This window comes from Nansenia antarctica (genome assembly GCF_963989245.1).
Source record: "Nansenia antarctica genome assembly, chromosome: 5".
Taxonomy (NCBI): domain Eukaryota; kingdom Metazoa; phylum Chordata; class Actinopteri; order Argentiniformes; family Microstomatidae; genus Nansenia; species Nansenia antarctica.
In genome coordinates, this window is record NC_137690.1 from 27,191,840 (window position 1) to 27,206,839 (window position 15,000).

General features: G+C 47.1%; 1 protein-coding gene across 17 annotated transcripts in view; it reads right to left on the reverse strand.

Moving 5' to 3' along the window:
• Positions 1 to 15,000, reverse strand: part of LOC308158629 (calcium/calmodulin-dependent protein kinase type II subunit beta) — a gene marked incomplete at both ends in the record, with an annotated part of 74,637 nt that overhangs the window by 53,791 nt on the left and 5,846 nt on the right. For all 17 annotated transcript variants that reach the window (XM_080532300.1, XM_080532293.1, XM_080532299.1 and 14 more), the window contains 4 exons: positions 2,964 to 3,029; positions 3,469 to 3,523; positions 4,122 to 4,181; positions 14,662 to 14,756. In XM_080532300.1, the coding sequence (XP_080388426.1) occupies positions 2,964 to 3,029; positions 3,469 to 3,523; positions 4,122 to 4,181; positions 14,662 to 14,756 (276 nt within the window). The remainder of the gene's footprint in view (positions 1 to 2,963; positions 3,030 to 3,468; positions 3,524 to 4,121; positions 4,182 to 14,661; positions 14,757 to 15,000) is intronic.

Here is a 15,000-nt window from a genome sequence, read left to right on the forward strand (position 1 = left end):
GTGATTAGATTAGATTAGGTTAGATTCAACTTTATTGTCATCGCAGAGTACAAGTACAATACAACGAAATGCAGTATAGCATCCAACCAGAAGTGCAAATAGTGATATAAGGGCATGATATAAATAGAGAACAATGGTAGTGATAGAGAATACTGTAATATACAGTATGTGGTAGTATTGTAAACATCAGTATAGTTTAGAGGTATACGTATACAGTATATAGAGGTCAGTTATGAGCTATGTACAGTGAGGTAGTTTATGTACAGTATCTAATGTGCAGAAGTATAAAAGGAGACGTGTGTTGATATGTTGAACAGTTATTTCCCCCGCTGTATACTAAAAAATGTATGCACTCACTGCAATATAAGTCGCTTAGGGTGAAAGTGTCAGCTAAATGGCATATATCAATATATTATACAGCACTATTATAAAGCACAAACTGTCGTTGTAAAAAGTGTTGAATTTGATTGATTGATTGAGGTTGCAGTAAATGCAAAAATATATTTTTCTGTGGTGTGGTGTGTGGTGCTCTTGCCATCCTCTTGCCATGGCAACTAGGATGCAGAATAAACATCTATTGTTGGCAATGCAGTGATAGGACTCAGGGAACACTTTCACAGTTTGAAGTATTGTCACACACTCCACAGGTGAGGGAGTGACACAGGAAAGAAGGTGATGTGCAACAAGACACAGTTTGGGGTCAGCGTGTGTTTGACCTTGTGTGAGAGAGAGAGAGAGAGAGAGAGAGAGAGAGAGAGAGAGATAGATAGATAGAGAGAGAGAGACAGAGAGAGGGAGAGAGAGAGAGATGTGTGTCTAATTATGAGAGCTAATTAAAGTCCCATTTCTTGCTGGTCTCCGAGGCCCAAGAAGACTTAGGAGACTGAGTGAGCCTGGGTGGGGGGGGTAGAGGTGACAAGGTGGGAGGGAGAGAGAGAGCTGGGTTGGGTTGACAGAGACAGTGCTCTTTTCAAGGTTATTCATGTACATGAAGAGAACATATTTGTGACACGCACACGCACACGCACACGCACACGCACACGCACACGCACACGCACACGCACACACTCACACACACTCACACACACTCACACACACTCTCACACACTCACACTCTACCCAGTCCACACACTCACACAAACCAGTGTGTATGGTGTGTCTCCAGCTATCCAGCGCATGTGTGTTCTATTATCAAGAGTGGAAGTCTGCCGTGACACATAGATAACAGAGACAGAGCGATAAGGCAATGACCTAGCCCCGCCCTGCCCTGCAAAGACTGTGTGTGTATGTGTGTGTGTGTGTGTGTGTGTTGTGCTGCCATTATCACAGTCAGTGTGCAAGGCTGAGACAAGGCTGTCAGTCCTGTGACCTGGAGGATAAACACCCCCCCTCCTTCTCTCTCACAGGCCCTCAGGCACACACACACTACACACACACACACACACACACACACACACACACACACACACACACACGCCCAGCACACACAGCCAATCATCTACCTTCTATAGTCTCCAGTCGTCATTATGGAGTTTTACTCAAATGTATTATATTGTTATTATTGTTATTATATTGCTCTCACCAATGTGATTAAGCTTGTGTGAATTGAGAGAGTGAGGGAGAGAGTGTGTGTGTGTGTCATCTGTAGGTCATCAGAAATAATGAGGGTAAGAAAAGGAGGAGGGATGCTGAGAGAGGCAGTGGGGAGGTGGAGGAGAGAGAGGATATGGGACGAGGGAGAGAGAGAGAGAGAGAGAGCACAGGAAGCACAGAGAGAGAGGCTGCAGATGGACAGGAGTGTGTGTGTGTGTGCATGTGTGTGTGTGTGTGTGTGCATGTGTGTATGCGTGTGTGCATGTGTGTGTGTGTGCATGTGTGTGTGTGTGTGTGTGTGTGTGTGTGTGTGTGTGCGTGCGCGTGTGCGTGCGCGTGTGCGTGTGTGTGTGTGCGTGCTTATGCACTCAGATCTGACTGGACTAGACAGTACAGTCCAGGCCAGCAGGCAGATACACAGTGGGGGCGGATCTTCAATATGTCCGCCTGGCTTCCTTCCCTCTGTCCTACTTCCTGGTCGTCAGTCACCCACTAACCAGGGGCCGGCAACAGAAGACGACAGCGTACGTAACAGTACAGTACAGCTGACCGAGGGCTTTGACCACAGACACAACACTCGACGCTCCTCTGGAGAAAAAAAAGAACCTTCGGCTGGGTAGAACCTTTGGAAGGTTCAACTTCAGGTTCCACGTGTACAGTAGAACCCCTTTGCTAACGGGTGTGGCGGTCAAGTGAGTGATGGAGCCAGTATGCGAGACAGAGGAGAAGGAAGCGGCCAGACAGTAATGGGATTTAATTCCAGAGTATGTGTATCGTTTGTATGTTGGACTAGAGAATGACGTCCTTTCATATGGACGGAGCAGTTAGCCAAGAAAAACAACACTGGTCGTATCCAAACTTTCTACATGTTGAGGGTGGAGGGGGGGGTGGAGAGACAGGCCCGAGGCAACAGAGAGAGGGGGAGCGAAGTGGGGGAGCGAGGGAGAGCGGGATAGTGAAAGGAGAACAAGAAAAGGGGGATTGACGAAAGAGGGGCATGGAAAAGAGAGAGAGAGAGAGAGAGAAACGGGCAAGAGAGGGAGTCAGGGATGAGAAGGGGGGACAGAGAGAGGGAGAGAGAGGGGGGACAGAGAAAGGGAGAGAGAGACAGACAGAGAGAGGGGGGACAGAGAGAGGGAGAGAGACAGAAAGAGGGGGGACAGAGAGAGACAGAGAGAGACAGAGAGAGAGAGAGAGACAGAAACAGAGACACAGAGAGAGACAGAGAAAGAGACAGACAGAGAGATAGAGACAAAGAAAGAGAGAGACAGAGAGAGAGAGAGAGTCAAGGAGACAGACACAGAGAGAGATTGAGAGAGAGAGAGACAGACACACAGAGAGAGAGAAAGAGAGAGAGAGGACAGTCTTACCTGGCATCAGCCTCACTATAGTACTCTCTGGCTACGATGTCCTCAAACAGCTCCCCTCCAGTCACCCTGCGGAACCACAGACCCACCAATCAGACGCTCTCATTAGCATTCTGCTCAGTCAGGGGTGGGAAGCCCCTATTCCAGCTACAACAGGACCTCCCCCCCCCCCCCCCCCCTTCCCCTACAACCACCACCACCTCCTCTCCTCCCTGCCGTTGCCATGGAAACAAGAGCTGGCTACCACGGAGGGAATCACGGGGAGAGAGAGTGAGAGCGAGGGTGGGAATGGAGAGAGAGAGAGAGAGAGGATGAGCAGAGAAGAATGGTGTGTGTGTGTGTGTGTGTGTGTGTGTGTGTGTGTGTGTGTGTGTGTGTGTGTGTGTAAGAGGGGGGATTATAGTGAGAGTCGGTGAGAGGATAGAGGGATGATAAAGGTTTAGATGGAAGAGCCTGTGAAAGGAGAGGAGAGAGGGATGAGAGAGACGGAGGTAATCTGTCAACTTACAAGTCAAACAGGAGGTAGTGGAAGCCCTCCTCTGATATACTGTCATGGAGACGAACTGTCAGAGAGAAATGAGAGAGAAAGAGAGAGAGAGAGAGATCGATAGATAGATAGACAGAGAGAGAGAGAGGGAGGGAGAGAGAGAGAGATAGATAGACAGAGAGAGAGAGAGGGAGAGAGAGAGAGATAGATAGACAGAGAGTGAGAGAGAGAGAGAGAGAGAGAGAGAGAGAGAGAGAGAGAGAGAGGGAGAGAGAATAAAGCAGTGTGGAATAAGCCACAGGGTAATCAAATAAGCACAACAACAAAAAATCATACGTTACATATTCATCACGTTATGACAAAAAAAAAACTGACTGGATCCAACTGTTCCAACTGTCAGATTAATTCCATGACCAGGGGCTTATTCACAGGGATGCAACACAGAGGAGGCTGGCGGAGGTAGAAATCAGAGGACAGGCTCATTTCTACTGCACGGGACGGAACGAGGAACAGTATCAAACGGTATCTCAAACGGTATCTCGTTCCGTCCCTGTGCGTAACAACGAGACCGTCCTCTGGAGTTCTACCTCCGCCAGCCTCCCCTTGGTTGGCGAGGCGACGGCCCTGGACGTTCCTGTCAGCTGCAGACGGAAGCGTCCGGATAGACGACTCACCGATGTTGGAGTGCTTCAGCAGACGACAGATACGAGCCTCTCTCTCCAGCTTCTGATGATCTGAAGGACAGACAGACAGACAGACAGACAGACAGACAGACATGGATTAGAGAGGCTTCTTTTCCAACCAAACACACGCCCATACACTTCACCTGACCAACCACGGTCCTGACTTCAGCAAACCAAACCGTAACATTTTCCCCCCAGAGCGCAAAGGAACAAACTGTTGTAGTTGAGCTCTGCTAGCTCCTTGAAACCACAGGGACCAGACAAACAACAAACAAAACAAAAACTGCTCTGTTAACACTTCACACAAGCGTAAAAGAACATAATGTTACAGCGCACTGCAGACATACTCCTCGCTGCTGAGGAGCTGGGGACCCTATCTTAAACATGATAGCCAGGCTTGTATGTTCCTTAGAGAAGGGATGGGTGGGGGTGTGGGGGGTGGGGGGTGGGGGGTGGGCGGGCACCACAAATAATGGCTGCCTGACACGTGGAATTCAGGTTGTGATCGTCACTGTTACATAATATACACAGAACACACACAGGCAAGCACGTACACACACACACACACGCAGGGCAGCGGGCAGGCACGCAGGCATGCACCACACACACACACACACACACACACACACACACACTGCACTGAGACACATACATAAGAAAGCATGCGCACACACACACACAGACACACACGCATGCATGTACCACACCACACACACACACACACACACACGCACTGTACGTCCACACGCACTGTACGTCCACACAGAAAGAGAAGACAGACAGTGAAGAGAGCACCTAGTTATTATGGAGTGAAGAGATGAGGGGAGTGGGTGTTAGTAAGGAGGAGTGTAAAGATGAGGGGAGTGGGTGTTAGTCAGGAGGAGTGAAGCAGAACAAACCACATCACTCTGTATAAGGACAGGCTGATTGCTGTTGTCTCCTGCTGCCAACATCTCTCTCTCTCCTTTTCTTTACTTTCCTCCCCCTGACTCCATCTCTCTCTCCCTCCCTCTCCCCCTCAACCACGTTCCTTTTCCCTCCATCTCCCTCTCATTCTCTCTCCCTCCCTCCCTCCCTCCATCCCTCCCTCCCTGTGTCTCTCCCTCTCCGCGTCCATTCCTTTCTTCCTAGGCCTTTCACGGATCATTAAGTCCTAGTGGTGCTTTCACCTCATGGCGAAACTACACAGTATTGGCCCCTGGCCCTCATCTGGACCCGGCACCCAGACGACCGCCCACTGGCTGGCAAAGCGTCTCTCTCACATCTCCATCACATTCTCAACGCGATAGATAGTCTGCAGTCCCATACGGTCACGTGGAAGGTATAGTATGGAGGTTACTCCATATCTCATCTCCTAATCTATCTAATCTCATCTCCGAGGTCAACCAGACCCCTCCTTGTCTCCCTGTCTCCTTCACCAGCACTGGAGGAGACAAAACTAGACCAGGTGAAAACCAATACCCAGTGGAAGGCCATCCATCCATCCATCCATTCATCCATCCATGATCCATCCATCCATCCATCCATCCATCCATCCATTCATCCATCCATTAATCCATCCATGATCCATCCATCCATCCATCCATCCATCCATGATCCATCCATCCATCCATCCATCCATCCATCCATCCATCCATTCATCCATCCATGATCCATCCACCCATCCATTAGGCTACATCCACTTTTTCCGTATCGCCTTACCCCTTTCCTGTGGGCCTCTATTTGCATACAACACCAGGTCAAACGGGAATCAAGTCTTTACCTTCCTTTCTAACAGACGAGTGTGGAGCGTATCCATGACACGCCAATGCCTTTTCAGACTGTTTACTAAAACATTAGCGTTAGCACTACGGGGCAGGCTGGGGCCCAGAGTCAGTCGATCTGTGCTGATCTAGGAACGGGTCCACAGGGGGGTTCTCCTGGTTCAGCCTCATCAGCCCCGATGGTTGAATAGAAGTCTGGTGATAGTATCGTAATGTAAAAGCCTATCAGTGTTTAAAGCACTATGTGTGTGTGCGCGTGTGCGTGTGTGTGTGTGTGTGTGTGTGTGTGTGTGTGTGTGTTATGATATGTTACTACAGCAGGTGTTTGTGTGTACACTACAGTAAATGTCAAACTACCATGTAAGAGGCCTGTTGGTGTGGAGACAGCACCGTGGGGATTTGAGGATCAGGTTTGCTGGGTTTTCTCTCATGGGTTAGGATCTTCACACCGCAAAACAAATGTGACAAATGTGATGTGGTGAAAAAGTCCCCGTGTAGGGCAAGGTCATTTTATTTTAATTATATGTATATACTATTATATATATATATACTGATTAAAGTGCAGATTGTAAGCTTTCAAATGATGTGTCACACATTCAAATCTGAAAACAGTTGAAGAAGATATGCTTATTTGAATGTCGGACGCGTTTGCTACCATGGCTACGAACATCTAAGTGCCGTGTCGCATGATCACACGTCCTAAAACAGACGTTTGTTTACAAGCCCTGTATCACTAACCAGCAGCCTAAGAAGCAGACGGTAATACAGTGAATCCAATTGACTAATTCTAAGTATTTAGTGATCCTAAAACTGTTGTTTGTTATATTGAGTGGGCTCTTCAACACTTCAACTTTCGTAATATGAAAAAACAAACATTAAAACACTGACATTTGCGCGACTTGAGAATTGCCTACATGCAGACCTTTTCACCAGACCGTGATCAGATCACACATGGAGATACATCCACTAACAATCACCTTTAACATCGACATTCACATGATGGATAGATGGATGAATGAATGAATGAATGGATGGATGGATGGATGGATGGATGGATGGCTGAATGGACGGACAGATGGATAGATGGATACATGGAGGGATGGGCAGATGTATTGCCTGTTTAGACCAGAGAAGCTATGTCCCGAACATCCAGTACACAGATCTATCTCTATCCTCTCTGGCGTGGAGGTGGCTCTCGCTAGCTGTCGCTAGCTGCAGCAGGAGCAGGGAGGTCTGCAGGGAGGCAGCTAGCTATGTGGTGCCTGGCCTTTCCGTGATGCAGCACAGTAAATAAGAGATGAGGGAGGGAGAGGGGGAGGGGGAGGAGAGGAAAGGAAAGGAAAGGGGGGAGGACTGGCCCAGAGGCGATGGAGGTGGGGGGGGGGTGGGGGAGAAGAGAGCATGAGCAATGTGTTCACTGGTTGAGAAAATCCACAGAAATGACATCGCTGCTGCCCAAAAAGCCCACAGCATTTTGTTGAACTCTGCTCTGTGACTGTGTGTGTGTTTTGCGACTCTTGTGTGAGAGAGAAAGTGTGACTGTGCACTTGTTTATCTACAGTGTATGTGTGTGTGTGTGTGTGTGTGTGTGTGTGTGTGTGTGTGTGTGTGTGTGTGTGTGTGTGTGTGAGTGAGAGAGAGAGAGAGAGAGAGAGGGAGCGAGAGAGCGAGAGAGAAAGTGAGATTATGTTGTGTTTGTGTGTATGTGAGCCTGTCAGAGGGTTTTAGTGTGTGTGTGTGTGTGTGTGTGTGTGTGTGTGTGTGTGTGTGTGTGTGTGTCTACGTAGTATTTCGGAGCTGTCTGAGCTTTTTGTGTGAAGCTGTGTGTGGGACGGAGTGACTCATCCATATCACACATCTGAGCGAGCAGAGAGAGAGGAGAGGAGGGGAGAGGAGGGAATGATAGAGAAGAGGAAATGAGAGGATAGTAGGAAAAGAGAGGAGAGGAGTGGAGGGGAAGGGAGGAGAGAGGAAAGGAGAACATGGGAGGGGAGCAGGTCAGTTCTCTCTCTCTCTCTCTCTCTCTCTCTGTGTCTTATCAGGTCAGGCAGGACTTCAGAACACAATAGACAATCGGAGGAAATAATATATTTTGTTCATAAGCTCCTTATCACTCTGTAGCAGATATATGATGGTTGTTATGATACCAGAGCGACCCGCGTTTATTTGACATCGACTCGGTCCAACTGACACAAAGAACAGCACAGAAGATCACCGGCGCCCCCCTCCCCTCTCTGGAAGAGCTGTACAACACACGCTGTCTCAGGAAGGCCTCCAAGATCTCCAGGGACCCGACCCACCCTGGGCACGTACACTTTATCAGGCTGCCCTCGAAAAGGAGGTACAGGACCCCGGCCGCTAAGACAAACAGACTGAAGAACTGCTTCTACCACAGGGCCGTCAAGGCCCTGAACACAGCAAAGGCCTAAGTTCTGGGCCCAGGACAGTCTGGACGGATTGTATGGCAGCTAGTGCTGAGGCACAAACATGTACATTTCAAGCCTGCAAACTGTGACACTTTAAATAACGTGAAAAAATACTTTTGTGCAATATGACAACCCTAGTTGACTATCTGTGCAGTATAGTACAGTGGATTGTGTACATAGCCTTTATTTATGTAAACCAGCTCCTTACCTTCTTGTGATTTTATTCTTTTTCTAAAAGTGTGGTTTTTTTCCCCTTTCCTAACACCAGGGGAGCCACCCCTCCTAAATTTCGTTGTTTGGTACCTGTACTGTAGCAATGACAATAAAGTCCATTCATTCATTCATTCATTCATTCATTCATTCAAGCACCCTGGGTGAATCCAGGTCGGCCCTGCTGCCACTGCATTGCAGCTGGTGAGACAACACACACACACACACACACACACACACACACACACACACATACACACACGATTGTGGACACACACATGTGCACGCGCACACACACACACACGCACACCCACACACGCACACACGCACACACACGCACACACACACACCCCTATCTCGCTCTCAGCTCTCAAGCACTGTCTCATATTCCCATTGAGAATATATTGGCCCAATAGCCTGACCCCCCGCAACCCTGTCCAGTCTCCACATCAATAAACAAGCTGACAAGCTCCCTCATTGGCTGGCGGCCTTGCCAACAGCCCCACCCCGGACCACCCCGTGACATGTGGCAGATGACATTAACCGCTTGTCTGCTGGGCTGTTTTTAAACACACGAGATAGCTAAACAGTATGGCTGCGGAAATCGCTGGAGGACACAGCGATACGCTGTAACCCGACAGCAGCAGGCGTATTAGACCTGTTGGATATTTGTGTAAGCTCTCACCAGCGATGGGATTTGGGAGACTTCTAGATTTAAAAAAATATATATAAAGACGTTGTGTCTTTCTCCGCCTCGCTAGACTTGTTGTGGATCCACTCATAAAGGCCTGGACCTATAATAGAGTTAGTCAGAGACTTAAGTGTCGTATCGTGAGCCCCGTCTGAATTGGAGTAGCGCTGTGATCCTACGTGACTCATCACGGCCCGGCCTTGGAAGACAACCGTGTTTTCCATCCCCTCCCTCACACAGAGGAGCTGGACTGTCTGTCCTGGTACTGTAACACACACACACACACACACACAGAGGAGCTGGACTGTCTGTCCTGGTACTGTAACACACACACACACACACACACACACACACACACAGAGGAGCTGGACTGTCTGTCCTGGTACTGTAACACACACACACACACACACACACACACACACACACACACACACTGAGGAGCAGGACTGTCTGTCCTGGTACTGTAACACACACACACACACACACACACACACACACACACACACACACACACACTGAGGAGCTGGACTGTCTGTCCTGGTACTGTAACACACACACACACACACACACACACACACACACACAGAGGAGCTGGACTGTCTGTCCTGGTACTGTAACCAGGCCCAGAGTCCGGTAGGAATCACACTGACGACCAGCAGTATCACTGAGTCTACTGCACCGTAGCCTGGTCTAGTGTCTGTGTCTTTAACCCTGTGTGTGTGTGTGTGTGTGTGTGTGTGTGTGTGTGTGTGTGTGTGTGTAGTGTGTGTGTGTGTGCGTGTGTGGGTCAGATGAGAGTCCCGTGCTAAAGGCATGTAGGCACACAGACGCATGGCCCACAGCTGCCAAGTGCCTGGAGTGCCTTCTCTCTCTCTCTCTCTCTCTCTCTCTCTCTCTCTCTCTCTCTCTCTCTCTCTCTCTCTCTCTCTCTCTCTCTCTCTCTCTCTCTCTCTCTCTCTCTCTCTCTCTCTCTCTCTCTCTCTCTCTCTCTCTCTCTCTCTCTCTCTCTCTCTCTCTCTCTCTCTCTCTCTCTCTCTCTCTCTCTCTCTCTCTCTCTCTCTCTCTCTCTCTCTCTCTCTCTCTCTCTCTCTCTCTCTCTCTCTCTCTCTCTCTCTCTCTCTCTCTACTCCCCCACCCCCCCAACTCACCCCACCCCCATCTTTACCTCTTTCTCTCTCTCCCTCGCTCCACCACATCCATCTGTCAATCTCACTCTGGATCTCTCCGCACTCTCTCTTTCCCTCAAAATTATCTCACTCTCACTCCTTTTTGTGTCGACTTAAAACAAATAAAACGTTCAAGCTCATTTCTGAAATCATCTTGCAATATCAGGTCATACAAAAAAAATGGTAGTCGAACACTTAACAATCTTGGAAAGATATTCTTTGCTTTCCAATTAGTTTGAAACGTGGAAATGAAAAATGACTCACGTCTCTCTGTAGTACTACACTCCTCTAATCCAACATCCCATCAGCTCAAATATGATATTGAGGTAATCGTTTCAAATACTTATCTGTGCTGGATTGTGTTTGCCTGGTGCAATTCAACCAATGCAACAGTCCCAAACGTGCAAACCCCTGCCCACTTGACACCCTAGGCAGTCTCAACCAGACCCTTAGTCAAGTATTTGAAAGGATTTTCAAAGTCGTAGTACACAGCACAACTAAAGGCTGTTTATGGATTCTTAGACAGGCCTGCTGCTGTTTTATGTAACTGGGAGGTTTTGTGGAGGCTGAATTCGGAGGACTGGCTCATGGTAATCGATGGAACCGAATAAGGAATGGTATCAAACCTGTATCAAACACATACCGTTTCTTATTCCGTTCCATGCGTTACAACGAGCCCCATCCGCCGAGCCCCTCCACCAGTAACCTCATCCATAAGTAAGCAGCGTTGCAGCACGCTACACGTGTGGCGGGCCTGGCTACACTCCTCTAATATGTCATATTAGATCAATCTGGACATCAAATATTCATAGTAAAAAAGAGATCCAGCCTTCTAAGAATATGGAATAGGCTCACAAATGCTACCATCTATTCTCAAACTCGGAGCAGAAGCTATGCAACAGGACTGTATAGGTTAATAATTAATAAATTCTGTCATATCCAGCCGAAGCCTTATTACGTTCCCTCTTCTCTTCCTGATAGGCGTACCGGGGGAGGCTTGGTGGAGGTGGGACGAGGACCCTCAGAGAACGAGCTCATTGCAATGCACGGAATGGAATGAGAGATGTGTTTGATACCATTCAACCATTCCATTCCGCGCATTACAATGAGCCCTCGTCCTTCCGATTACTACCTCCACCGCCTACGTCTATATTCCCTCTCTCTCTCCCTCTCTCCCTCTCTTAGCCTTGATTAGGAACCTCTGGTCTTTAGCGGCCTCATCAACTCAATCTGTGTGATTAGCGCTAGCTCGTCTGGCCTTATGCTAATTCAGGCAGCAGGATAATCGGGGGATGGAATGAATCTCAGTGAAACTAACGTGTTCCTCGATCCCCAGACTCACCCTCGAGCCAAGACAAACGTTGCCAAGAGAATGAACAATGAGTGGAGTTCTGTTCAGCTCCCCCCCCCCCCCCCGCCCAAAAAAGGACAAGAATCTGATTTAAAACAGAAAACTAATACCGGTACATCAAGTACAATTTTAACCACCGGTTACACATACGCCGTCAAGTACCCTAATTTGATCTTTTTTTATTTGACCTTGATCCTCTTAGGAGTATCACCACCATAGAAATAGAATTAAATTAAAATCATTCTATTTCTATCGATGATTCTCTATCATTCTGTCTATGGAGGATTCTATATCGTTCTATTTCTATGGATGACTCTATTTCATTCTATTTCTACAGATGACTCTATTTCATTCTATTTCTAGACTCCCCCCTACTAATGCCTGTTGAAATGCTTGTTCACTACACTTAGTGGGTCCAGCACAATAAGCGGCCCTGTCTGTCAGTCTGTCAGTCTGTCTGTCAGACTGAAGGGGGACAGTGGAGTGTTTGCGGTGGCAACTGGCACACAGCAGGCTCCAGTTACGAGTGGGAGAGGGCAGCAGGAGATTTACACTAGGCAACTGGGAGGCGTGAAAAAGCGTCCAGTGGCCATTGTGGATCGGCCTGCCTGTGTCGGTGCTTGTGGCCGTGGCATTTGGCCTTGGCTTTGGCTAAAACAGTTACCCAACGCCTGTGATCCTGATTAACATTACTCACCAGGGGAGAGGTTTTTTACGGGGATATCTAGGCTAGTGTGGATAAACGTTAGGCTACAAACGGATGGGACACTGATAATGAATATACAGTCCATGGCCATAACGCCATTTTCAATATCCATCACAATCAAAGAAAATGTGACAGGGTCTGGTGAAAAAGTCCCCAAGTAGGGCAAGGTAATTTTTCAGTTGTTTTTACTTTTTAAATGATGTGGCAAATTAACGGACAGAACTAATGTCGGCTCTGTAGCACTATTAGTTAGTTGTTTTTGCATTAATAATAATAACACAGAAAAACAATATACACAATACACAAGCATAATATGAATATAGTTCAGTAATTATTATTACTTATTATTAGCCTACCGTTGAGTGTGGAACCGAACAAGTCTGATGTCATTCAACTGCGTGTTAGCCTAGCCTTGTGAGTGCTACATTCCTAGTGTAGGAATACGCGTGTTATTGTTTTGTTGGTGTTATTGTTTTGTTGGTCTCTTTGTAAAAATGGCAGTGCTTACATCTCCTGGCTCTATGGTAGATCCCATGCTGAAAGTGCGTTCTCTCAGAAGGAGAAAGACGGCGAGAGTTTCAGTTGAAGCTGAAGAGGTTGGAGGCATACATGGCTATTAAGAGGCATCAGCTAAAAATGCAGAAAGGTGAATGGGATCTAACAGTGCCGGGCAGTGTTCCTGAGGTTTTGATGTGAGTAAAAACATTTAATTGGTCCCTGTTTTCCGAGAGTCTGAGTCTTACTTCTGTGCGTTTGAGCACATTGCCGCTGCACTGTGTGGGCCATACTTTTGCAGTGTAAGCTGACTGGTAAGGCTCAGGATATCTGGTCTCTCCCTATGGAAGACAGCCTTGACACATTCACTTGCAAGTGTGACAGAACCCGCAGCTAAAAAACTACTGCCCTAATTGCCAACTCGGTGGCTAAAGATATGCTGCATATTAGTACACTGGAGGGGAGCTATTACCATGGACAAATTAATTTGTTTGTATTTGGCCGTCTTGATTTCGGGTAGGCTATAGCTAGACTATTGGTAAACATTGTAATTGGAAATGGCTGGACAGCTATAGTACAAAGTGCACGCCTCGCTCTAATGCGTGTGCAGGGTATTAGCGGGATGTCTTTTTTCTGTTCTGCATTATTGTTATGTTAGCCTAATTTAAGTATTCAGAAGTAGAAATGAATGAGGATTAATACCAGAATAAATTCGAATTTTCACTGTTCAAGGTGTTTTTAAGAAGTGGGTCAGCGCGCATGCGCAAACCGCGGAAGCGCGCTCGTGTTTCAAAACGTGCATGAAGTCTAGCGCCTAAGAACTTTTCAAACCACTTCTTAGCGCTAGGCGCAAAGTCAGATCGCATAATAGCAGGGGCGCCTAGCGCACTTCATTAACATATGAACACTCCCACAATGAGTAATATATGCACGGGAGTCTTACGTCTTATGTGTGGGCGCCTAGCGACACCTGCATAATAGCAGTAGCGCGTATGAAGCGCATAATAAGGGTGGCGGTAGGTCTTTGGCGGTGCGTCTTAATTAAGACTTAAGACGGCAAGTTAAGAAGTGCATAATAGGGCCCTAAGTGTTTTCTTGTCGATGATCCATGGCTGTCTTTGTGAATGTCGGAGCACGTCGGAAAATCGATTATTAGTTCATACCACCCACCAATTATTCGACCATGAACTTTTTAGTTATGCACATCCAATGAACTTTTAGTAATGCACATCCCTAATGCTGATAGAATATCAACATGCTAAAAACACATAACTACACATAATTCGATGATCACGGAGTCCTTGCTTTTGAATACGTGCTTTTGTTTACAAGCCAGTATCACTAACCCAGTAGCCTGAAGCAGGACGGGAATTAGTGAATCCAATTAAAAAACAAAAAGTATTTGGTGATCCTAAAACTGTTGTTTGATATATCTTCAACACATAAACTTTCGTAATATGAAAAAAAAAAAAAAGGAGTTTTTTTTTTTTTGGCGCAACTTGAGAATTCCCGACATGCAGACCTTTTCACCAGACCGTGTCACAATGCATACTGATGTTTCCCAGTGAAGGTTGGATTGCCAATGTGAGTCATACAGTACGGAGATTTTTTTGGGACATACAGTACATTCCCCATGGTCTATTCACTATGAAATGGTTAGGCAATACGCCAGTGTAACCAATTAATGGATTGAGAACAGCACTTGGGGAGAGCGCGTACTTACCTCTCGCAGATAGCTTTTTGGTGTTGATTATTTTGGCAGCATATTCCTGTCCTGTGCAAAGCTTGACACATCTGCGCACCACTGAAAATGCTCCCCTGGAAACACACAAACAAAAGGGACATCCTGATTAACATTCCACCACATAAATAGCTTAACCTCATGTCATAGGTGAATGCATTTGGGTACGAGAAGGTCAGTATGCCAAAAGAGATAAGAGATAGGTTTAGAATTAAATAATATAATATACAAAATGACATGTTGTTATAACTTTTACATTTTCTTGAAACAGACAATGAGGACATTTTTTATGGCCTTCTTTCGTATGGAGGTCTTTCCTGA